The 26,470-nt window shown below is 40.8% G+C and overlaps 1 protein-coding gene across 1 annotated transcript in view; it reads right to left on the bottom strand.

Moving 5' to 3' along the window:
* Positions 1-26,470, bottom strand: part of astn1 (astrotactin 1) — a gene marked incomplete at its 5' end in the record, with an annotated part of 380,551 nt that overhangs the window by 229,205 nt on the left and 124,876 nt on the right. The window contains 2 exons of the mRNA XM_008278851.1: positions 11,746-11,940; positions 18,793-18,959. Coding sequence (XP_008277073.1) covers positions 11,746-11,940; positions 18,793-18,959 — 362 coding nt within the window. The remainder of the gene's footprint in view (positions 1-11,745; positions 11,941-18,792; positions 18,960-26,470) is intronic.

Raw genomic sequence — 26,470 nt, forward strand, 5'->3', positions numbered from 1 at the left:
CAGACTGTTGCCTTTGGGAAAGTCACAGCTTAAGAGCAAAAGAAGCCACTGGCTGAAGCAGAAACAGCACCAGAGTGGTTGCGTCAAATACCAGCATTCACATGACATTTTATTTGTGCGGTCATGGTGTGGCCAGAGGTGCAACGGTAATTAGAAGAAATCAGCCTCATAAATACAATGTAGTTAGCTGCTGGTGATGAGAAACAGGGTGGTAAGGAGCCAAACTAAGCAACTAGAACCTTTTGAGTAGAGTAATCATGTACTGTTATGCACACAATTGTATACATAATTGTAAGCATAGTTTGATTAGGGAGGTATCTGCTTTGTTCCAAATGTTAAAGTCATAAAGATCTATTAATCCAGGGGATCTGTGCCAAATTTTAGGTGATATATTTACTTTTATATGATGGCACAGACTCCAGTGCACCTACATAGTCTGAAACATTTTTAGGAATGGAACAATCACAACAATACCGTGTGGTGGCCATTTTACTTACTTACTAAATGTTGTGTTTTGCACCTGAACCAAATACAGCAACACTGAAGAGGTGACGTCTGCTCACACATGTTCATGGTGACACTTTGTACAACATCATAAACAGCTCAGGTGAACAGATGATGGTGAATTCAGAGAAATTATCACAAAGAATTTACAGTATCTGAGATTCTTGGCTAGATGTCATCATATCATGTCTATTGAATGACTATGACCATTCTATCCTAAAAATCAAACACACAAATATTTACTTCAAAAAACTGATTGTGTTGTCATTGTTGAACCTATTCTTCAGTTTCCTTCATTCTGACACTCAGTTGTGCACTTGAAGGCGGCTGATTTTGCATTCCCAATACCCGCGGCAGCCTTTCATGCAGTCATAACTTGAGACTTCAAGCCTGCACTGGGAAACAGTTGACCACTATCGCCTTGAAACACTTGGGTTTATCCAACGCCTTCCTGCTGGAGATGGCGTATTTGATGACACCTCAAGTGCTGATCACCCAACAGTGTCCTCCTTAGTAAAACATGGGCAGACGTCACCTCTTCTGTGTTACCATGTTTGGTTCAGGAGATATGGTGCAACCTGCAGAATTCCGTTTCTGAAAATGTTCCCAAACTGTACAAGAGTACCAAGTTTCATGCTTTTATAAAAACGTGAACTTTTATAAAAACTTGAAGACTTTTGATCTCAGCATCAGCCTGAATCCACAGATAGCTTGAAGTAAACATGCTAAGGTTTCTTTATTTACTTCGCTTTGCATTGAGTTAATTAGAAACCACAAATGGTTCATGGCAACAGCTTCCAAAGCCTCCTCTCTTCACTTCGAGTGCCTGATTCCTCACAGTGCCGTACGGATCATCGGCTTGTACCGAAACATAGCTTTTTATGTGTTGCTATATTTGTGCCTCAAAACAATAACAAACAAGGTTGGTTGGGGATTTTATTGACACTGGAGTCAAACATCTGTCATTTCCTGCCGAACGTAATTATGCATGATTTCAGCTGTCAGTTTAACAAAGCACACAAATTGGGAATGTAATGACTGCATCTCAGTTGTTTTGCAGAAGACTGATTATTTTATTTTTTCTCCCTCTTTCCGTTGCATGCTAAGTGGGATATGTGCCTGGTTCCTATCACTGCATTCATGTCTGACAATTTCCACTGTTAATTTTGTTAGAGAATGACATGTAACATTTAGCAGCCATCTGGCACTGTAAGGATGTCATAATTCATTTTCTCTCTTGAAGTTCAAGGAACTTTTGTTAAACTGCCAAAACTTACGAAAGCTTTTTTTTTTCTTCTTCTTTTCTCCCCCCCTTCTCCAGTAGGAGATGCAGCGAGGCAGCCACCTGTTTGATGAATTATTGAAATGTGCAATGTGACAAAACACTAGGACACTTTTGATTTATGACAACAATCCTTTCATTTCTTTTTTTTCTTCTCCTGTTTCTCTTACAGTGATCCCCCCCGACTATGCGACTCAATAAACTCACAGCTTTCAAGAAGAGACAATCAGAGGCCACCAGCAAGCCATTCCCACCTCACCGTCTCCATTAGTCTGCAGCAAACACATTTCATATTTTAATTAACTGAGTCAATGAAGGTATTTCTCTTGGGGGTGTCATGTTGAGGGGTGTGGTACAGCAAGCTGAAATCAGCCAAAAAAAAGTAAGAGGGAGAAAAAAAAAAAGAAAAGATGCCTGGGTAAAGTAGTTGGGATAGGGAAGCGTGGGGTTGTCAGGTGGGAGTGTGGTCTTAATCATTGATCCCTAGCAGCCAGCAGAATGAGAACAAAGGGCACTAAAATATTCATTAAAACCTGCTCTGAGCTTGTCGTGTGAGAGAGGAATAGAGCGAGGAGGAGGAGGAGGAGGAGGAGGAGGAGGGTGGGCAGTGTTAGGAGTAATGAGAGGAGGTTAGCTTTTTAACATCTCATTACTGGAGTCCATGGCTCCCACAGAGACAGGAAGATAGAGACCCTGTCACCGAGCTCTGTAATTTGAACCCAGACCATATCGGGCCCGGTGCTCCTGAAAAGCCAGCTGCGACAGAACCTCCTTCCTGGATGCGGTGGACGTATCTCGTGTTGCTCTGTAAACACTGCGTCTACCCGGTCCGCTGCCAACGACGGTTATTCAGCTGGATTTTGCCTACTAGGAAATCAAATGAAAAAAAAACCTTGTGTTTTTGAAATGATAATAACAGCCTTCCTGCACGGGGAAGGGTTGGGGATGGATTTATCTTTCCCAAAAAAAAAAAAAAAACAACAACATGAGAAGCGTTTCAGGGCTGGTGAGCTTGAAAGATGGTCCACCAGGGAGTCATGCTGGGTACCAGCTCGGTGTGTGTGTGTGTGTGTGTGTTGATGCTCTCAGGAGATGATGCTGAAAGGACCGTGGTCGTGTGTGTGTGTGTGGGTAAATGTGTGAGAGCACGCATCTACATGCATACCTGAGCACCCTGGCTATTTTGTGTATTGGTGAGTGCATATCTGTGTTATGTTGGTGGCCACCTGCTCACCCCGCTCGCTGCGCCCCTTTTATTCCCACTACTTTCTATTGCCGCTCCAGACAAGTCTAAACAGAAAAACCTTGCAGGGACCACAGAGCTGATCTATTTTTTCCCAAATAAATAAAACATTAGCAGCCAAAATGTTGACTTGGAGGGACTGTTTACGGTTTTTTTCGGTGGATGAAAGGGGGATTTTGTGTGAGGTAGTAGGTGGTAAGAATAAAAAAGAAAAGAAGAAGAAGGTAAAGAAGTGTATATCTGACAGGGGGAGAGAAAGAAAACAGATAATGATGCTACTGCACAAGGATGAAACAAAACCAAAACGGTGAAGATAATTATCTATGTTGGGAGTTCGAGAAAAACTTAAATAATAAAAAAAAAAAGCCCCTCTAATTGTGAAACAACATTAAATTTTGACTACTTCTTTTGACTGAATGATGGAGACAGATGCTTTGTGCCTCTCCAGAGCAGTGGGGTAGAGGCTTTTGAAGAAGTGCCAGTGAACATCACATAAAGGTTTCCTCGCTCTCCCTCCCTGTGTCTCTGCTTCTTCTGCTTGCTTTTTCTCAAGGGCAAAACAGTGCGACTAATAAGGATATGTGAGGACGCAGGTCACAGTGCTGCTTCGCCTGCATTAGCGACGGTTAGAGGTGTTGTTGAGGTCTTGAAGCACTTGGTGGGGTTTAGCCCAGCTGGAGACATCCTTAGATATTCACCCGGTAATTGCACAAATACGTTTCGCTTAATCTGATGCGGAAATGTATATGTTTCACACATGGGGAATAAATAAAGTATGGCGTCTTTACAGGCTTGTTCCGCAGAGGAAAGCGCGACCACTGCTTCTTAAACTCTGTGCCTTTGAATTCGTCTTATTTATGATGATTTACATCCTGTTTTCATATGTAAAGGCCTTGCTCGAGAACCACTGGGCTACACTGGCAGACTCGCTAAAGAGTCCTCTTCCCCACCAGCCTGGGTTTGTGTATGAGGCCATCATGACTCTCGCGTGCTGCTACAGCAACAGGAGACTCTTCCTCCACCTCCTCAAGCCTCGCCTACGCCTCGTTGCCTTCATCATTTTCTGTTTTTGAAAAATGCTTCTTATATTCATGGCTTTCAAGTCTGGCTGTAGTTAACTGGCTATACAAACCAGATGCCGATAATGACGAGTAACGCGGCCGATGCAGCCTTTCTCTCCCCGTCTGCTGCTTAAACGACACAAAGAGAACCCGAGATGTACCAGTGTTTCTGATAGAAGGTGTTATTTTTGAGGACTTTGATGAATAATTGGAATGACAGACAAATAAAAATGATTTACTTTTCTTATTGTGCAATGCTGTGGCTGATAAGTGACTGTTCTGCAGTTTGAAAGGTTTCTCTGACAGAGTCCAGTGTCCCATAAAAAATAAAAAAATAAATAAACATTTGAGCGAATAAATCTACCTTATGGGCCGAAAAGGAAAAGACACCCCTTCTCCTCGCTGTTTTTATGTTCGGTAAACATGCAACATAGTTCACGGGTCCTAAAAACAACAGAGTTAAAAATGAAATAAACTGAAAAAGCAGCAGCAGAAGCTTCCTGTCCGCTGTACGGGCCAAACTCTAAAAAGCATTCTGCATTTCCCGTAATTAGGTGCAGCTCTGATGGCTGCTTCCATTTGGAATCTGATTTATTTTTATTTTTTTTTACAAAACACCAGATTTGCTTCGGTGTCAATAAATCTCTTACTAAACCTTTTAACTCTGTTTCCCTTGTTTATAGTAAACAGCAGTGTACAAAACATTGAGATAATGTTAACAGGTTTTTTATTTATAGTCGGGCCTTGCTGATGCTTTTACCAGTTAAATTGACGAACATGGCTGGCTGCAGATTGCATTGGCTCTAATTAACATGAATCCCATTTTGTTGTCTGGTTAATTTGCTCTCTGCATGCCCGCACCTGTATTGGCCAAAGATTTTTTTTTTTTTGAGACGAAAGATGAACAAAAAAAAACCCCTTAATGATTGTGGAAGTTGCTGCGGTCCGTAATGAGTCCCGACTGAAGCCGGAGCTGGCAGCATCTTATCGGTTACCTCAGTCAGAATTTCAAAGCTACTTTTATGCTTATCCATCAGTGTGCTTTTTGTAGACACTTGTTAATGTGTCGGATTAATTTGAATGAATATTTCATATTTGACGCTGCTCATTTCACTTTCAGGTTGCGATTGATAAAGTTATCAATGGAAAATGCAATGTCACTGACTTCACAGCCGACGGAAAGGTGATTAAAGATGTTAAAAAGTAGTTTGAATGTAAGTTTCTACAAACATTCAGTCACTTGAAAAGCGGGGCTGCAACCAATTATATCTGAGAAATGTTTCACCAGTAACAGAAATCTGCTAAAACTGTTGAAACCGAGATCTCAATTTGATGTTTCTGTTTTACCCAAAGCTCCTGAATGTTCTCTAATGTGAACTTTGAACAAGAGAAAGAATCAATTTGGAGTTCCTGATTCATTTTCTGTCAAATGAAATAAACAATTAACCAATCGCTGAAGCTCTACTTGCAGATAAAACTCACATTTAATGTCCATTCCTCTTGGGGAATGAGCTCTATTCCCGCTGCTGTATTCTCTCCATTACCTTCGTTTTCCCACTCTGTCATAATGTTAACGTTCCTGTTCTTGTCCAATGATCCATCTGACCACATTCTCTGAGCTAGTTAGCCCCTGTTCTTTGGATTTACTGTCACTTTTCCTTCCACACTTCTGATCCCTCCTTCTCCTCATCTGCACCTCATCCAGGGTGTCCATCACATCTCAGCCAGTCTCCATTAGTCACCAACTAACACAAAACACTGTCAGAATCATGGTTCTGCAATAAGCTTTTGTTCTCTGCTTTCGGATGAGCTCTCATTTTTGAACTATTGAATCAAAGCAGGATATGGATTTTCAATGGGACATGAAAAGATTTGAATTAAATAAGTACCGTATTCTGTCACACCGTACCCAAACGTAGGTCAGCCGTGTCTTTTAACCCCCACTGCCTGGTAAATGTCCACATCTGTCAAGCCCAGTATTTCTAGTTTTTCAAACAGCCATGTCTAGATTCTAAGCCCACTTAAGAATACTTAATTGAAGTCACTTAAGTCAGCGGTCTTCAACGTTTTTTGCACCATGGACCAGTTTTAAGCAAGAAAGTTTTCTACGGACCGGTCATTGCGCACCAAACAAATAACAATCGTTTTTTTTCTATTAAAAAGTTTCATAAATAAATAAAATTACTTTTTATTGCTTAACATGTTTACTTTTTCTCTGTCTCAGTATCAAGTCTCTCCCACTTTCCAAAGCAGCTCTCCTGAGACGTTTGTTTTTGACTGACGGCTTCGTTTAGAAGCCGGGCATAAAAACTGACAGTAAAGTGCGGGAAACGAACACAAACGGAAGAGACGGGAAGACAAGCTAGTCATCTTTCAAAATAAAACACCCTGCAAACTCCGCTGGAAATAAAAAAAAAAACAATAAAACGTTTTTAATCTATCTGTGCGGCCCGGTACCAAATGACCCACGGCCTGGTACCGGTCCGCGGCCCGGTGGTTGGGGACCGCTGACTTAAGTGACTGAGATCCCCCCAGAGCCCTTGGAGGCCTTAAACTATTCTCCCAGGCTGAGCGGTCCAGCCTTCGACTAGTAAATTGAGCATTACAATTGGTGGAGTGGCCCTTTAATAGTAACTCCATCTAACATGAAGGATTTTCGGCATCATTGCACTTTATTGGAGCGTCTAATCTGATACATCCTTAAAATACAGCAGTGCACTTTTAACAACATTTTTCATGCAGCCCTATTTGATACTGACCAGCAGCGAGTCATTCTTGCAGTACCACATTAAATTTGACATTTAGTTTCCTTGGGGACAGATTTACAGGCTCATGATAGGCATGTATTGCCACAGGCTGACTTTCACAAGTAAAAGACTTCTGTTTCGAGCTCTTTACTGACATCAAACCACCCCCCGAACAGATCTCCAATGTTTCGTTGTGATGCTCTTTTTCCCGTAACTTCCGCTTCATTTTACATTCAAGCGTTCATCTGGTGCGGTTCGATTCTAGTTCGGCGCACTGCCTCCTGGTCACTTTTAATTCGTTTGCTGCTATCTCTTATAATTAGGCTTTGCATTAACCATGCCTCCCAACAGAGTCGTCCTTCCTCCTCCACCACCTCATCTTGCACAGGAAGCGTTTGGCGGTCTTCAAAGTCTGCCTTAGACCCCGCTCTCTATTCACAAGCACTTCCAAATGAGATCAGAGCATTTGAGATTTGGATTCTTGATTATATTAACTTTCCTGCCTCACCCGTCCCTCCCTTTCTGCGACTCTAGCGGTGGATTCCTAAGTGGGTGAGTTGCCTCCGGGCAGCGGAATCCATGCGCGGCCCAAATTAAATTCCTGGGCTGCAGATGACTTTGCTGACCTTCTGGCTTCCTGAGTTCAGTGGAAATGATTACAGCGTGCGGACAGTGATAATTAACCACCTTCAAAGTACTCGACAATCCACATCAAACCCTGGACAAATTATGCCATCTCTTTGGACCGGTGCAGCTTAATATATAAGCCTTTCAAAAGAGGTGATGGGGGGGATTTTTTTTTTTTTTCTTTAGCATTTCTTCTCCTCTGAGTATTTCCCCGAGATTAGCAGAAATGTCTTGTGTTTTATAGAGGACAATTCCTGACAGCGGCGAGCTTTATCATCCCTAGTCTCTATTTTATAGGAAGGGCACCGACATAAAATCTACCAGAAAATCTGTGCCCTGTCATGAAATAACCTTTACAGGTACCGACACAATCATATATGCTTTTAAAAACCTGCGCGGACACATTTACCTCCTGATTATGTATGCGACGCTTCCATTTTGCCAATGTGTGACTTCCACCCTGAGAGAGTCTGAAATGTTGATCCATAGCACTTAGGAAGCTAACACCACTATCAGTACAGTAGGAGTTCTATAAATGGTTCGGCGACAATACGCGACACTATTATCTGTCTGAATGAAGGTGAAACTAAATATGAGAAAGCAGCTGTCCTTGTGGAAGACATCTGACTAAATACCTTAATGCCTGTGAACTGGCTTTTCAATACATATACGATGAGGAAGTGATTTCTCTTCCTCTTTGTCATGTTTGCACTGACTCATTTGGGTATGATGGGACACAGGGAGTGCTGTTACAGAAATGATTCAGGAGAGATTCTTTAAAGTGGTCATAGGTGGTATACAACACGATTATTAGATGGTTCTGTGCAGCTTATTATATAGAAGAGAGCAGGGTTGAATGCTGCCCTGTGGTTTTTCACTTATTACTTGAGGAAGTACAATATTTTCTCGCCAAAGGGAAACCTGTGGACTGCTGTTCAGGTTTATTTCTCTGATATTCATTCACATTTGTTAGATTATGTGGTAATTTTCAGTGCAGTATTTCAGTATTTATTATATGTTTTTCCAATTTTGCTGTCTGTGTGGTTTTATTGGACCTCGTGAGTTCATAAAACTGAAGTCTGTCTCAGCAAAAAAAACTCCAAATCTGTTCTGTTTGTGGTTTGACGCACATGGAAATAGGCTCTTTGATAGTTATGTTCCAACAACTCACCTGTCTGATGCACTGTTACGATGGGTATGTGTGTCTGATTGAGCGACCTAGCTTTCATGTGCAGATATAGAACTCTGCCGGCAAGTTTCCCACGAATATGGAATCTATTCTGGTCAGAGCTCCCACTGAATACTGTAGTAGAATTCTTGGCATTCAATCCTAAAATAAAGTAAAGCTTTTTGGCTGTGAGGGAGTATTTGAACAGGCACATCCAGAAAATATACTTAGAAAGGATAAGGCCAGTGATTTTCTATATTTTGATTGAAGTCAACAAATCCCCGGAAGACCAGAACAACAATAAATGTATGCTACTAACAAGAATTGTCTGCACATCCAAAATCTGATTTGGCTTGTTCGTTTGTGCTACAGAGCTTAACTATTGTCCAAAAAAAAACGATGACAAACACATGAGGGAGCCACATCGTTGCGGTGGCTGACATGTTTCATCATTACAAATAATGTGGGTACAGTAGATGAGAAGCAGCTGGACGGACTAATTACAACAATCACAAATCCAGGTGGGCCGCGGCATCGGTGGGCTGCTGGCTTGTCAAAAAAAATAAATAAATCAAAGTTTTTCCCAACCCTGTTTGTTTCTTTACTGGCCCTGTCTTTGAACACACTAATCATGGAGAATCATGTAGTTCTGTTTAGGAACGTAACTTGTGTTGTAATCGATTCGCTTAACCTTTTAAAAAGTTAGGATTAGAATGTGTGGATCACTTTCCCTTTGGATCCTGTTCGTCAGTGTCCCTTTATCTTTCACAGCCTGATTAAAGTCCTGCTGGTGAATGTTGAGAAGGAAAAATAATTTCCTCTCTGGGGTTAAGTTACTAGAGATGGTGCTGAACTTTTCCCCTTAGCTTCCTTCCTGACCTCCCCAAATAAAATTAGTAGCTGTAACAGATGTGGACTAATCCGCAAATCTTCTATAGCTTCTTGACCTCATGTAGATCTATTGTAGGAGGACAGGCAAGCACTCCCGGTTCCTCTCTATCAAGGCCAATACAATCCATAAATTTAGATATGGTCCTCACCGAAGGACGGTGTGAGACTGACGGTGCGAGAGAATCTTCAGAATTGATGCTGACATTGCATGCTCTTTGTGTCACTTCTCCTGAATTCAGTAAACCTTACTCCAACCTAAGTCATCTGAGTCTCTGGTGTGTCTCCCTGTGTCGGGTTCCTTCCCCTACATCAACCTCTGCAAGAACTCCACAACAAATGTAATACATGGAAGTCCATCCTGGTCTCTCCCAGACTGTAGGACGTCCCATTCACAGCAGAATCTACACTCTGCCCTGGATGGCTTCCTGTTCTGTTCTGTTCAGGGTTCCCAGTGCCTCATTATCGTTCGATGGGGTAACATTAGCATCTGCTCCTGCGTACAGTCTTTCTTTCACTGAGCATGTCTTTGTTGTTCCCCCTTCTCACACAGGCTCATACTGGAATGGATCTATGAATCCACCACATTTCTTCTCCTGCTTCAGACATATGTTTGTACTCGTGGTTTTGAAGAGATTCAAGCCACTTTACTGCACGGTGAAGAGGTTGCAATAAGTAGCACAACTACCAGTATAAAAAAAAAACATGACAGTGTTTCATGTTCACTGTCCTCTGCATTGTAGGAACATGTTGAAAATGAGCTGAGTTGTTAGGCTGTTTGTCAGTGTTACTTAAAATACTAAAGTGTGCATAATTTTAGCATTGAAGAAACATTTTTCACACTGTTTTTAATATATTGTGGACAACAGAGTATCAGGGTTTGGACACACAAACAACACTTCGTAGAGTATTCAATTCATTGTTGTTTTGTCATGAGATTTGATGACAATAAGAAAAACCTGGGAGTCTATTGTCCTGCTAACATCTTTTCACCTTACACTAAATCTTCTCAATTTCAGAATTTACCTCTGAAATTCTTGTTAAAGCTTCTGCAAGTCAACTATGTGACCATCTGAACAGAAATGGTTTGTGTGAAGAGCTTCATCATAGCACAGGAACAGCACTGGGGAGGCAGAAACTCTACTTTTAAGATGAAAACTTTCCTTTTTGATAAAACTCATAGTCACGGCTGACCCAGGTGACCCTGAACTATACGTCTAAACTGCTGGGAGACTTCCTGTGATGCACTGAGCACCTCTCCTCTTTCTCTCTCCATTGCATGTCATTAACGTTGTGTCTTCTCTCTGTAGTTTGTATTTTGTCCTCTCTGCAGGTATCTCTAGCGTCAGAGCTACATGTTTCTGATCTGCAGTTTTCTGATTTGCAGTCTCTGACCTCGCCGACCTACAAAGCGTTTATTGTTCTCTTGTGCTTTGGATTCCGTTTGAGCAACTTCGCAACAGTGGAAAGAAAAAACTCCAGAGTTTTCTTTGGATTCAACTCATTTCTCTGTATAATGTTGTAAGGTTTTCATCTGACTGTATGAAATGCCTTGAGATGTTTTATGTTAAGAATTGGCACTATATAGACTGAATTGAAATAAATTGAATATCCCACCTACAACACTATAAATGAAAAAAAAAAGAATCACACTCAAGAAGCTACAAAAAGTTGACTTTTAAAGTATAAATCTGCTTTAAAAATAGCTGCAGCAGTTTTTCTGTTGTTTAACCAATCCATAAATCAGAGCAGTATTAATACTGTATTTACATTTAATATTAATTAGCTTTCTCCATGTGGTTTTGGCGACACTGAGATCAGACCTTAATACTTAATTCTGGCCTCCCAGCATTGATAAAACCCCTTAAACTCATCTCCATCCGCGAAAATCACACAAAAACACTCCCTAAAATGGCTAAAAACTCGCTTGAATTCTCACTGTTTCTCCCTTAATTAGATCACACATCCAGACATAGATTTGATCTCATCCGTAACTCCAAAATCCTTATCTCATCTTTGATTCATGCGGCACACGGCGCCTTAAACACCGGCCACTTCGGGCTATTTCATCCAGCACTTTAAAATATGTCGACTGAAATAGCTCAATCATGATCGGCGCTGCGGGAGCCCGGAGCCCGAACCCTCCCCAGCTGTTTCCCTGCTGAGATACAAATGGCAGAACAATGTCGGTCACGCTCCACTTCACCAACGCCTCGTGCGCTCACCTGAACGTGGCCTTGAGGATCTGTCCGGAGGTGCTCTCTTTGGTGTGGTTGTTGTATCCGTAGAAGAGGTCTCCGAACACGGTCTGGTTGGCGGGGATGTCTGCCGCCTCCCCGCAGTCGATTCCCTCGGTGCAGGCCTCAGACAGCGGCAGGCACGATCTCCCATCTGGACCTCGCTTGTAGTCCTCGATGCAGCTGGAGCGACAGGGGATTTTGGTTATTTAACCGATTGATTCATTCATTACTTCCTCCTTGCCTTCCAGGATTATTTTCCTGTCTTAATTGCTATTTAGGAATAAAAATAATTGGTATTCAGGTTAAAGTCAATTATGCTTATAATTTTAAAAGCGTTTACTTGTAATTTAAAACCTCCCGGCATTGATTAAACCCCTAAAACTTATCTCTGTTCATCAAGACATTTCTGGAAGTGTTTTCTTATGAAGAAAAAAAAAAAAAAGGTAGAAAACTTGCTTTTTGTTCATTTGGATATTTTAAAATGATTCCTGAGGATCACATGGCAGCGAAAACAAGCCATAAAGTAACATCTCTGATCCAACTGGACAGATTTTATTTGGCCCATGATCTCACTGCTCGACTGCAATGAGCTCGATGTGAATTTTAACACTGCAGCTTATGTTTTTAGAGGCTGTTTCAGTCTTTGCGTGTAGAACAGATGTACTTTAGGCCAAGATTTGCTTCAAGGAAAATTCTTTGTTGTACATTTTTGATGCACGCTCTTTTTTTAAGTATGAAAACCAGACTTGCGTTTGTGCGAATTTTGCATGTGCTGCTGATCCATAGCCTTCAGATCATAATCATAGTACTTTCAATGCTGGATCAATAAACCTAGACAGTATAAACACCATCACAGCTAGAAATATGCAACTGAAAGGTTATTTTTTTTGGAGATATCATCCGCTACGTTCTTGCTGGGTTCAAAGCATGTACAAATCAAACCTCACAGTAGAATCAGTCAAATCAATTCTGCTCAACTGACACAAAATCCTCCATTTCAAAGAAAAAAAAAAAAAAAAATAGGGGAGTGAGAATCCAAACAGTGAGAGTCCTCTTAAGGCTCTTTCATATTGATGATGTTTTGACATCTCACCGTATAATATACTCTGTGAGATGAATCAAAGGCTGACAAAGTAAAGGGAGAGAAATGGGGGAGGGGATGGGGCCAGGCGAAGAGAGAAAAGATAATCTGTCAGGGATTTACACGAGGAGAAGCTCCTCTCCTGGATGCCAAATGTCGCAAAGCGAATGCCAGTCTCCGGTGGGAACAGCGGAAGGATTAGCCACATCTGCACTATGTGAAGAGACAACAACGAAATGCTGTTGTTGAGAATTAAATGAAGCAGCAGTTTGTATCGCCCGCTTATGTAAATTTGACATGAAATACTGTGCCGGCGACATGATGTTTGCTGTAAAGATGACAACAGCCTGTTGTGCTCAATTAGAAGACTGTTGTTTATAGGGAATGGCGACGCTTCGCAGTGGAGATCATCAAAAATCATTTTCGTGTTTAATTATATCTCTTGTGAAACGCTTTCCACATTCACGCGGTCCACAACATGCTGGTTGTACGGCTAATGAGCTGCGGAATATAAGATCACCTTTCTCCCTTTAGATTGCCTTTAGATTAAAGCTTTGCATACTCACGCTGTTGTTCTGGCTTTATGATTGAACTTAGCTTAGCTGGAATGTAACTAAAAAAAACTAGTTAATGCAACATTTTTCTCCCACAGCTCACATCGCCTCAATACTGCAAAAAAAGTAAAATAAAACACTGCCTCCAGCTTTAGTCCTATGAGCCTGAGGTTATTTTCAGGAACATTTCAGTAGCTTCACTTTTAAGGACGAGCCATAAATGTTGTATCTTGTTGGTTTCAGAACGGTCTTGATCCAGATTTTCTATTAGGGCATCGTGATATGGCCAACAGCTTTTATCACGGTATAAATGGGAAAATTTGCGATAACGGTATAACTGACATGACTTACGCTAGACAAAATATTTCAAAACGGCAACATTTTATTGGTGCAACTAATAAAAAGAACAATTTCTTTTCCATTTAGCAACAGTTGTTTTGATGTGCATTAAAGCTATATTGTACCAAAACCATCCATCCATCCACTATCTATACACCACTTAATCCTCACTAGGTTCGTGGGGGGCTGGAGTCTATCCCAGCTGACTCAGGGTGAAGGCAGGGGACACCCTGGACAGGTCACCAGTCTATCACAGGGCTACACTTAGAGACAGACAACCAAGCACACTCACATTCACACCTACGGATAATTTAGAATCACCAATTAACCTCAACATGTTTTTGGACTGTGTGGGAGGAAGCCGGAGAACCTGGAGAGAGCCGAGCGACCTTGCAGCCCCGTACCAAAACCAGTAGTGCTTGCTGACCACTTGTTGAATCAAAAGGCATTTCAAATGGAAATGGGCTGACAAATCCTGATAACAATGCATCGTATCCGCAAAAGTAAATTAGAGTTGCTTTCCAACATAAGATTTTGCTGAGCGGCGGGTGAATATTCAGACCAACGGGGTGGAAGTGGGCAGGACGCACACGCAGCACTTGGCGGCTAATGCCAGTTTACGATAGCGGTCAGAGCTCTGTTTCCACCATCAGGTGGAGGCGGCGGCGGGGGCGGGTTGCAGGCGAATATTCGGGTCCAGCTCTACTGTGTCGGTTGATGCTCTGCATTCGTCCTCCTCCTCGGTCGCCGCCACGCTTCTCGCTCCATGTATATTAGACCGGATGAAAACAACGGCCCTGCACATGCGCCTTTCACTCAAATTTTATTGCAATATTTCAATTTCATATCATCCCCTAACATTACACTGGTATTACGGTGTAAAGTATGATATGGGCCAGCCCTATTTTCTTTCATATGCTTTTCGAATTTTAGCTTGTATGAGGAGAAAGGAAAACATTTAACATTATCTGCATGTATCTCTTCATAAAATACTGATAGAAGAGACCTCCTTTCATAACAGTGTAGGGGAGATTGTCTAGAAGCTGGCAATATTGGAACCATAATGGCAGGATACTGTATGACTCAGATGTCAGGAAACATGCCTACCTTAGTGTTCACATACAGTATCCTTCTCGCAAAGGTGGCAAAGCAGGTAAATGTTTGCCCCTCATGTTCAAACACGGGGGACTCTATTATCACATTACCTTGGGCTGCTCTGGGGTCTACAATTTCCTCTACATTTTTACACAGAGGATACTTGCGCTTTTCTTTTGACCACAATTTTTAAATCATTAGAGTTTAAAAAAAAAAGTAAATAAAAGTTGAGATATAATGTCGGCTCTGTGTTGGAGTCAATGCAGACATCTGCCATCATTTTAAAACTATATTTCTTTGTTGCATACAAACAATATTATCAGAAAGGGTAAGTTCTGCTGTTTATTTTGATATGCAGTGGAACTCTGTTATATTACTATAGGGATTTTGAGATTTATATAACCAAGAAGCAGGCGTAGGAATGTATTAACATACCATTACATAGATAACAAAACATCAGGTAAAGACAGTTTCACGATAGACTCAGATCAGTCTAACAGCTGTATAGGGGCTGCAACTATGACTATATTTGATGTAAAGCCTTTTTTTTTTTCCTTTTCTTTTTATTAGTTCGAGGAAAGTACCGTAATTTCCGGACTATAAGCGGCTACTTTTTTCACACACTTCGAACACCGCGGTTTAAACAATGATGCGGCTAATTTATGGATTTTTACGAATTTGCCTCGAGACAAAAGTGACATCGAGAGCGACAACGAAAGAGATACTGAGGAAGTGTGTGACGAAGTCATTCTGAGGCTGTTCAATTTCGACACTGAAGAAGACGACTTTAGTGGTTTTAGTGCGCAGGAGGAAGATGAAGATAACGATCAATGACTTTTCCTGGTAGGCTACTGGGTTTTTTATTTTTCTAACCAGCCGTGTTACAGGGACTGTTCGGAGTAAAGCATTTATGGTATGTATTTGTGTACATTAAGAGTATGTATTTAATTAAAAGTTAAAAAAATCTTTCTGTGTAAATATCTCATGTCACAACGTGGACACCTGCAGCTTATAGACAAGTTCGGCCTCTATATGTTCAACTATTCTTTTCTTTTTGAAGTTAGTGGGTTCAGCTTATATTCAGGTGCGCTCAAAAATTACGGAAACTAGCATTGTTGGAAACATGAGGTCTTGCAGTTTCATCTGATGAATGCTACAACTTACTGCAATGAATCTGGACGAGAACAACTCAACCCAGAAGAAGGAACAAGACTTTGGACACAAATGTATCTCGGGGTTAAGAATCGATGGTATTCACAGAAGCTCCACGTGTCAGAGGGTGAGTTTGCTCATTGTACTCAGTCTGACTGTGAGACCGCAGCCTCATTGGCAGAAAACAGAAAACAAAACAACACAAAATAACCTTCAGACATTGTACGCTGCAATGGTGTCAACACTGGAACAGCATAATACATTTAGCCCACACTAATAACCTTCAGGTGTGTAGGGGCAAACAAATGTTTCACTGGTTGGAAGAGTCAGAAAATGACAGCAAGTAGAGCTGTTTAAGCGTCTAAAGGAAACATTTCACACATTCAATGGTCCCCATTGTCAATTTCAAGGCTGCAGAAGTAAAGACGAGGGAAAAGCATCCGAGTCAGGTTCGAAAAACACAAACTTGAATTCAGGTTCTACACTTGTGAGGGTGAAAGCTTTGTTCTATTGAAAAGAAACTCAGCAGCAGCTCGCTAACAGGTCCAAACCTGTTTACAACTAATCCCGCTCTGACAGCATCCTCCATCACCATCATATCCTCTTCCACATCCTGTTAATCTGAGGGACAATGCACAGTTTGTTGCCCACACTGCAGAGTGACTGTCTCGCTGTCAGTTATCCCCCATGAAGGAACTTTCTCACTCAAAGAACTGCAGCTGGCCCTTCACACCCACTCATGTGTCCCGAAAAACTTCCCTCCAAGATATTATACCTGTCAGCTACAACCACGAACCGCTGATGAATTTCTCCCAAACAACACGACCGATACTTGCCTCGTCCTAAACACCGTCAAGCATTGTGTATTTGGTGGTTTGGTTTCAGGTCAGCTTTGGTTTGCTCTGCCTGAACCGAGCGAACGGATTTAACGAGAAATGTAGTGAGTAAAGAGAACGTCTACCTCCACAGTGTCTCGAGCCACACATGAGCTCGGGGTTTGAATTACAGCATCGAAGTATCAGATGGTGGTAAAATGTATTTTAAATGGATTCATGAATAATTAATTTGATTCATTATGGGTAGAAGTACCATTTAAAATGATTGGTTTTAATGCACAGTGTTGAGAATCATCAGGGAGAGTAAATCTTAATCAACTGCTTTATGATATCTCTGAAATATTATTAAAAAAAAGAAGAAAAAAAAAAACTCTAGGGAGCACACTGAAAAATCCAAAATTATGGAGTGATTTTTGAGATATTTGAGACAGAACTTTATAAAGAAGCAGAATATAATAAAAAGTAAACAATATCTGAACAAATTAAACTTACCCCAAGTGACGGATGATCAAAACTTAATAACACCAGAACCAATATTAGTTAGAAAAAAAATGTTGAGTTATACATAAAAGTCGGGAAGGTAAGAGTCTGGGAAGTGACGGATAGACAAATCATTCTTTTACACTTCTTAAAAAGTTATTTTTTCTTTTAAAAACCAAAGAAAAGACGAATCTGAAACATGGATTTTTTCTGTTACAACTGTCATAACAAAGAAAGGCGAGAACCACACTGAGTGCAGCTCATATAGGCTGATTTATTTATTTACTTTGTGTTCACCGCATTCATGGCTAATAAATTATTGAATGTCAACTCCTATGTATTACATTTAGCGATACACATGCCAAGTAATGATGTTTCACTTACTGTGAATTTTGTCGGATTATTCAGTTAAATATAAAGAGCAGCTGTTAATGTTAACGCTTGACATTGGAAAAGCTCATCATGATCAGTTATATTTGGTAAATGGAGGGTGTTGAGTGTCACAATGAGTTTATCATAAAGGTAGAAGCAAGGTACAATCAACCATCCACGAGAGTAAAAATTAACAGGATACAGTCTGAAATATTCACTCTGAAGGGAGGCACAGGGCAAGGTGATTCTCTTTCACCAATTATAGTGTTTTATGCAAGGCAGAAAGTAGTGGAAAAAATATAGATATGACGGGAATATTAACTGGAGAACATGAAATGACACTACATGCTGATAATGTAATGGTATCCCTTGTACTTTAAGAAGTAAATGTTAATGTTAATGAAGGCAATGACAATGAGAGGACAGGATGAAAAAAAAAACTAAAGAAACTGTAAATGGGTAAAACTGAAGTACTTGGGGATTATAATTTCTAGAGCATCAAAGAACCACTTTAAAGTAACCATTTAAAATAAATAGCTCAGGTTACAGAACAGTTTAATAGATGGAAAATGTGAAATGTTTCTGCCTTTTAGGAGATTAAATTCATCAAAATGGCTCCAGTTCCTATGTTTTAGGTTAACAACACCTTAATAAGGCCTTAATTTAATACTTAACTCCAATGACTGTCAATAATGACTGAAATTAAAAACAAATAAATACATAAAAACTGTATTATAATATATTTTTCAGCTACATTTCCCTGCCCTAAGCTTAACCCTTGCCAATAACTGTGACAACTAAAAAAACTATTGATATTTGTTGTGGAAACCAGGCATTAGCAGATTAGCAGTGCAACTCTCATGGTAACGCTTGTACTACTGGGAATATTCTGCCACAACTCCAAAACATTAAGTGTTCTGCGGTCACTTTATTTGCTAAATCCACCGGTTAGTCCCTCAGTATTAAAACAATAAATAAACACGGAGGCGGTTGATACAGCTTGATCTTGCCTTTTCTGACCACATGGTATGTAAACAGTGAAACTTTTCTACTTGGCAGGGTTATATAATATAATAATTATAATAATTGAACATATAAAAACACTGAATGTGTTCATCCTTACCCACAGAACATCTGGATGTTGTAGAGCGTCGGGTCGTCCTCCAGAGGAGCCAGCTGCTGGAGACACAGCTGCTCGCAGCCTCCATTGAAGCCGTCGGAGCAGTCGATGCCAATGTGGTGGTCGTAGCACCCGGTCCCATCCTTCATAGGGCTCAGCCCTGGAGGGCACTGTGGGAGAAACCAGTGTTCTTAAATGATGGATGCTGGGTAATTACACATTTTTACTTCATTTAGGGACACTTTCTTAGAGCTGCCTAAGCCGTGAGGAGCTGCCACATTAACACTAATCCCAGATGGGACAGGTAAACAGACCCCGTAACATCTGTGCCACAGAATGCAAACAGTCAGATTTCTGTTCCCATTAGTGCAGCCTGTGTGAGCACTGAGCTTAGTGTGTAAAGCTGCACAAGGCAGGATGCTTCGCTGAAAGTGATCATATTATCAGCCGACATAACAGTATGAGACTGCGAGCAGAAGGAGCGACGCATTCTGGTGAGACAAAGTACGCAAGAAGTGAAAAAATAAATACATCTGCAAGCTAACTAGCTAAATGATAAATCAAAAACAGAGTGAAAAGGTGGATATTTAATCCACAATCATTATGCGATCTATTTACTGCTTCTTAGATGTGAGGACTTGCTGGGATTTGGAAAACTGTGGCTGTAAATGTATGCTTTTTAAAAATATATATATTTTGTAATTTTATAGCCCCAATTAAGATGTATTTTTCCAACACAACAAATGCAATTTATTCAGTATTGAACATGTAATTTGTTTTGTTCCCAACTCTCCTGGATGCAGGGTGCTACTCATAAAAAGCTGGACTTGTATTAGAAATACATCAGCAGCGTGTTATACGGTGCTGTAGTCCTCTTAGTTTGTTATATTAGGACATGTGTAGGAACAGATTGGAGGCTAGCACCCAAGTGGGAGATCTGACTCGTTATTAGCCACTGATGAAGTATGAGGAGGTAATTAAGTACAGTCGCACTAACAGAGTCCCTCAAGGTTTACTATGTTTATTAGTTTTGAACTGTGAAAAACACTTGAGTAGTGCCAAGCACCTCCGCACCTATAAAATGAAACCCAACAAACCTACAGCTTACATATGTGAAGAAACTGGGCCGGCCGCCGGAGGTTTCTGGAGGGAAGAACGAGTTTTATTGTGGACGACGCATTGCGTAGGTGACACCGCGGTCAAAAGGGAATCAAACCTGTGTTCCACTTCCTGCCTCAGGCCAATCGAAACTCAGAACAAGCTCGTAAAGAGCAAACAGGAACATCAAGGAGTCACACTTAGAAATTCAGGGACAAGGTCTAAGGTTGTGTTACATTAGATGGAAAAGAGCCCATCATTTCAAATACCACCCATCAAACTTTCCAGCAGATTTTATAGGTACTTAGTAGGGATGTAAAAGAATATGAATACATTATTGTAATGTGCGCTGATAATGTGATCTGAATACAACAGCTGGCTTTTTCCTATAATACTGACCAATAGAGCTGGTCTGGTTTTTGTTTAGCTTTCCCAGTTTTAGATACATTAACTGTATTTTCCCATTCAAGTGTGTGCACAATTTAATGCCACCAGAGACTTTATTTAGTTTCACACCAAGTATATATGTGTCTGGTCTTCCATCCATTTTACACCAAACTAATTTATTTTTAGGGAAAACCATGCAAAGTGCAGTTTTGACTTTTATTTCTCTGTCAACCTTACCTTCCAATTTAACTATTGATTTCCGCTTAGACCAATTTAGGCAGCTCAACTCATAGATATTCGTCTAAGTGTCAATGGGTGATCTCAAGTCACGATGTTGGGGTAATGAGCATTGATAGTTGACGCATTTCAATCAGATTCGTAGACATCCCAACGCTGAAGGTTTAAGATGGGTTTTGCTGAAGGAGAATCAAGGGATCACCTACGTTTTTAGAAACTTTTCTTGGTTTTCGTTGAGTGTTCATATAACATGTTGTGCTGATTGTGATTGGACTGACATATTTCACCCGATGAATGAAGTCCAATGTCACCAAGTAAAAAATTACTGGATCTGTGTCAGTAAAATGAATCCTGTGAGGATCATGAATACCATCCATCCATCCATCAATCCATCCGTCCATCCATCCATCCATCCATCCATCCATCCATCCATCCATCCATCTATACACTGCTTAATCCTCACTAGGGTTGCTAATAGTAGCTAGTCATGAATACCTGTCGTGTAGTTTTATGACAACCATTCAAAACTTGTTAAGATACTTCAGTGAACAGAAATGTCTACCTAATAGCAACACTAGAGATAGATAAATAAATAAAGTGCCGTTCAGATGATCCTTGAGCGACGACAAACGTTGATCAAGCAGCTCTATCTGGTTCTTGAGGTAAAAGGTTGTGAACTAAAGTGGTGGATCAACCTTGCCATTGCAGGCTCTAGAGCTGTGCTGCTATTGTGAATAAAAATGAAACAAGGTCAAAAACAAATACATGCTGCGTATTACTCAAAAAGTGATTAATTAGTATTAGAAAATCCTTTTAAAAAATGATGTTTTAGTCAAAGCAATGCGGAACTGTTGTGTCCTAACGAAAGAATAGAACATCGGTCCCTGAATGAAGTCATTCAACATTCAGTGGCACTCGGTAAAATTCTTGACTTCATAATCAATACCCAGCTCTCAAAAAGGCAGTTTTTAAAGTTTTGTCTTGTATACATTGCAAGGACGAACCTTTGCATAACATTCTCATTTAATCATTTACCGTTGTACAGGGAATAACAAGAACAGTGATGAAATTTCAGACAACCAGTGTCAACTAAAGTGAAACCCTTTCAAAAAAGATGCTTGTTCTGGTGAGAGTGATGAGGCAATATTGCAGGTTTAAATTTCCAAACATTCGAGAGAGGACTGTCTTCATATTTGATGAGTGAAATGAAATCCTTTAGTTGAGCAGATAAACTTCAAGACAACTTCTTAATTGAAATGCACTCTGTGCTGGAGTGAATTTACTGAAGAGCAGCGAGACCTTACTTCACCCCATTTCCCTTCCCTTCCACAGGCTCGTTCAGCATTTCCCAAGTAATTTTTTTTTTTCTTCCAGAGATCTGTCAAGTTGAACTCACATTATGTTTTCTGTCAGCTATTACTTCAAAGGAAACTTTGATGGAGTGCATTTTAACAAGGCACCCCTGCCTTCACAACAGTGACTCCGCAATTTGGTATCCTCTAAGCACAGGGGGAATGAGCACCGGCTTATTTTATTATGTAGGCCCACTATATTCATTACAGAGTCCAGGTGGCTCATTTGGCTAATGAAGCTCACATGCCCAGGGGTTAAATTGGGCCGGGGCTTTCCGGGACTCAGCCTTGGCACATTCACTCGTCAATGTCATCGAGGAGGAGGGGAGCTCAACCTCGCTACATCCATCTTCAACAATGTATGTATCTCAGTCTTTAAAATTCAAACTATAGTATGTTTTCACTCTTACCATTAAACTCAAGTCTAGACGAACCAACAATTCAGATAATGCTGGATGTTCCAAAGGGTTTCCTTTCATACTGTCAGTGGGTTTCCCCAAAAGTCATCTTGCAGATCAATCTCCCTTTTTTTTCTGTCAGATGTTGTAAATGGCTTGGATAGATGGATGGCAAGGCAGGAGAAGAAACAGGTCTGGAGCTCAAACAAAGAATCATTTGTTTCATAATTGAATGTAAAGTGGTCTGATATGACTTAAAAAACATACAAGATTCAAATTGTACCAAAGCTTGAGCTAGTTACGGTGGTCTGAGCAGCATATCAGAGCAACTCAAATGACATCGTGGTGATGGAATGCAAGCTGAGCATTTCCTAGCTACATAATTCTTAGTATATATATTTCTAATTGTTAGTGTATTTCAATAGAATACTAAAACAATTTAATCATTTTAAAAATAAATATTACAGGTGCTGTATAAGTTACTCTTAACCACTGGATGTCAAAGTGAAGCATCCCAGACCAAAACAAGACAGCAAGTCGGCCCCACCTGCCTTTCATTTCATTCACAACCATTACGTCTGTGTACGAGAGAGACAACACAAAGTAATCTCGTCACAACCATGAGCCCACACCAGCTTTGTAGTGTAATTGAATGGTTTTAACATAGCGCTATCTCAACCTGTCTTGTCTCATCTTTGCTTTAGTCCGATCTGTTTCAAGGTGACACACAGCAGAGGAGACACACACACAGCGGAACACAGAACATATGAAGGAACAGAAATAAAACACTGGACTGTACTCTAACTCTTACAAAGCTGGCCGATCGCTCTGAGTTTATAAGTACAGAGAGGGTCAAAGGCTTCAAATGGAAGGACTCACATGCACTAATGTCTAAGTGTGGCTGGAATGACTATCAAATAAACCAGAGAAGCTCAGATTGCAACACACACAGAGGTAGTGTGGAATCATTCGTTGGAATTACTCTGATATATTTTTACGGAGCAGATAGTTGTTTGCTGTCATATCAATGCTACACTAACACACATAATCTTGTCTATAGAAACTGTAAAACAACTTCCCCACGCATGACTAATACTGTCTCCAACTTTAGTGTATCCAAACACCACCATTCCTGTATTTGACACATGGGAATGCCCTGAAAAAAGGATTTAGGAGCTCAGCTGGTCGTTTTGCACATTGCCACTGGGCCTGGCTTTCAGATCAGATTTTGTCATAGATGATGCCAATCATAGGGTTCCTCCTTACCGTCTATAAACTGCTTTTTACGTCATATGTACGCCTTTGAAATACTTTACCTGTTGCTGAGACCACAGAAATCCCACAACCATCCATCCATCCATTATCTATACACCGCTTAATCCTCACTAGGGTCGTGGGGGGGCTGGAGTCTATCCCAGCTGACTCAGGGTGAAGGCAGGGGACACCCTGGACAGGTCACCAGTCTATCACAGGGCTACACTTAGAGACAGACAACCAAGCATACTCACATTCACACCTACGGACAATTTAGAATCATCAATTAACCTCAACATGTTTTTGGACTGTGTGGGAGGAAGCCGGAGAACCCGGAGAGAACCCACGCTGCACAGGGAGAAAGATCCCGGGTGTCCGCACTGGGACGCAAACTGGTGACCTTGCTGCGAGGCAACAGTTCTACCAACTGCACCACCTTGCAGCCTCAATTCTCAAAACCACATTATAATTTCTAATCTAACGCCAGCGTCTGCCTGTTGTGGACTTTGCTTTTACTTGGTTTATGCATACATGAGGAGCTTAGCGTTCACTTCGGGCAGAGCACAAGGGCAGCACTGGCATTAACTGATTTAAATCAGCGGCGTCTTTCATGCTGTACAACCATGACTCATTCATCAGGTGTTTGGCCACCGGCTGACTTAAAGCATATAACCACCATGTTCTCAAATATTCAAAAAAATAACACAGACTTTCGCTCTTTATTCTAATTGCAAAATCACAGCTCCACTGCCTTTAAATGAGGTGATAACAGTGAACCATTACGTGGGGTGTTAATGGCCTAGTGAGCCTAATAGAAGGTGGAAGAGGTCCACGCGGACCCATTTGTATAGGATGTGTATGAGCAACGCTTATTGAACGGCATGAGACGGGCGCATAGAGCATGGCTGTAATAACCTGACACTTATAACTGGTGTAGCATGGTCATATCATCATCTCCAGGCACTTACAGCAGATTTGCAGGTCTTTGTTCAGCTCTAACCGAGTGAACATTCTTTATCAAACAGTAGAAAATTGCCGAAGCTGTTTAGAATTAATAGTTATGATTTTTTTCATGGTATGAGTGTAGCTGCTCTTATGCCCTGTGTTGTGCAATGACGGCACATTAGGCTAACCATTAGGCAAGTGACTGGAACACATGGAAGCCACACAAATGGCTTTGTTGGGTTCTTGGGCTACCAGGTCTGTGCAAATACATATCTTAGGGAACAAAATGAGGAGCAGGGTGAAGGTGGATTCTTGTGACATCTGCTGGAGAAGTGGAATATGGGACGGAATGACAACGTGTTGGGGGTCGACGCTGGTTTTTGTTTTTTATTGGGGTTGATCACAGTGTATCGATGAGCCAGAACACAGTCAGACTTGCATAGTTGGCCAAGTAAGAAAGTGATGATATGAAGACGTGGGAACACAGATTTACTTTATCGATTGGTAAGACTTTTTGCAGCCTCTTGCTCACCTGACTGTGACAAACAGTATGTATGTAATAGCAAAGTACTGCTTTGCAGAGTAGGACATTCCATACAAACAAACACTGGCTCGCTTGTAGTTAGTAGAACTAATCACACAAATTAAAATATTTCTGTCCAAATACCACGACCCTTGTAACATCATTATTTCTAGGTTGCAAAATAATTTAATTCATGTTTGTTTGTTTTTTTGTTGTTTTTCTTTTTAACCTTAAAGATATGTGACTGACATATATTTGGTGCTATTTGTTTGTTGTACTACCGGTACAGAACGGGGCCCCGTGCTGAATAAGTGGTCCCTGGTCTTGCTCCCTCAATAAACTGATATTGATTTTGTCACCCTGCGAGGGACCATTGTGACAAATGATTTATTACCTCTAATGCAAAGAGCACATGAAACATTGAATGTCCGAACACATCTGTGGCACGGAGTCCCTAAATCACTGGAACTCGCTGCAGTCAATGGATTTGTGGATATGTGGTGCAGGCTGAGAGGAATTTGTATTGTTGAGTTGCTGCACTGCAGCTTGCCAACCACAGATAGCTCTGGTTATTGACTGCCATAATAGGCTTCCGACATGCCGGGATAGCGATAACTCCGGGCTATTGTCCAGCTATCTGTAGGATAATAATCATTAAGAATATGTGCCTGCCGGAATCTTTGTCTGTGGATTGTTATCACTTGAGATTTCTACAAATCTGCTCTATAATCCTGGGTAAATCATTGATAATCCTCTATATAAAACCACTCCCCATGTGAACAGTCCCCAAATCCTTAGAAATTTTATCTGATTAATAACTTCTCCTGGTTGTTTTGTTTGGATCGAGCCCATGGCCATGAAAGACTGAATATTTTTAATGACTCAGCATGAGTGGCATTTTATCTAAATAATCCAGATTAATCGTTCTTAAAAGTCTTGGGTGCAGAAAATGAGCTGCTATTGAAACGTTTTACTTGTAGGTGATTTATTCGCACAAAATACCGGCGTTTTCGTGTTGCAATTATTACCGTAGAGTCTCATCGAAAATGATATGACATTTCTGACCAAAGGATAATTAGATCTCACTTGGAATTTGATGTCCAACAACATTTTACAGCATTTGAAAAGGTTGAGAACCCCACCACAGACTTCACTATGATTACATCTCTACAGGTTAATAAAAAGATGAACTTTTAATCCTGCCTTCACCATTTCTCTCTCTGTCTCTCTCTCTCTCTCTCTTTTTAACTATATAGAGTTCAAAGCCTCAATGAGCTCTAAAAAGCAGAAACATCTTAAAATAAAGCATAAGACTAAAGGTACACAAAGTGGCGGTCAACGAGTGTTTTCAAACTGGCAGGCTTCTGTATTGTTGCTCGCTGTAGGTCAAGTGTTAAGTAGCATTATTCAAAAGGCTTTCAAGGATTGCTGTAGACAAGTGCTTTCAGGCAGCTGAACGGTTTCCAGCATCAGCAAGGACCTTCATC

This window comes from Stegastes partitus, unplaced genomic scaffold (assembly GCF_000690725.1).
Source record: "Stegastes partitus isolate 25-593 unplaced genomic scaffold, Stegastes_partitus-1.0.2 Scaffold134, whole genome shotgun sequence".
NCBI lineage: Eukaryota > Metazoa > Chordata > Actinopteri > Pomacentridae > Stegastes > Stegastes partitus.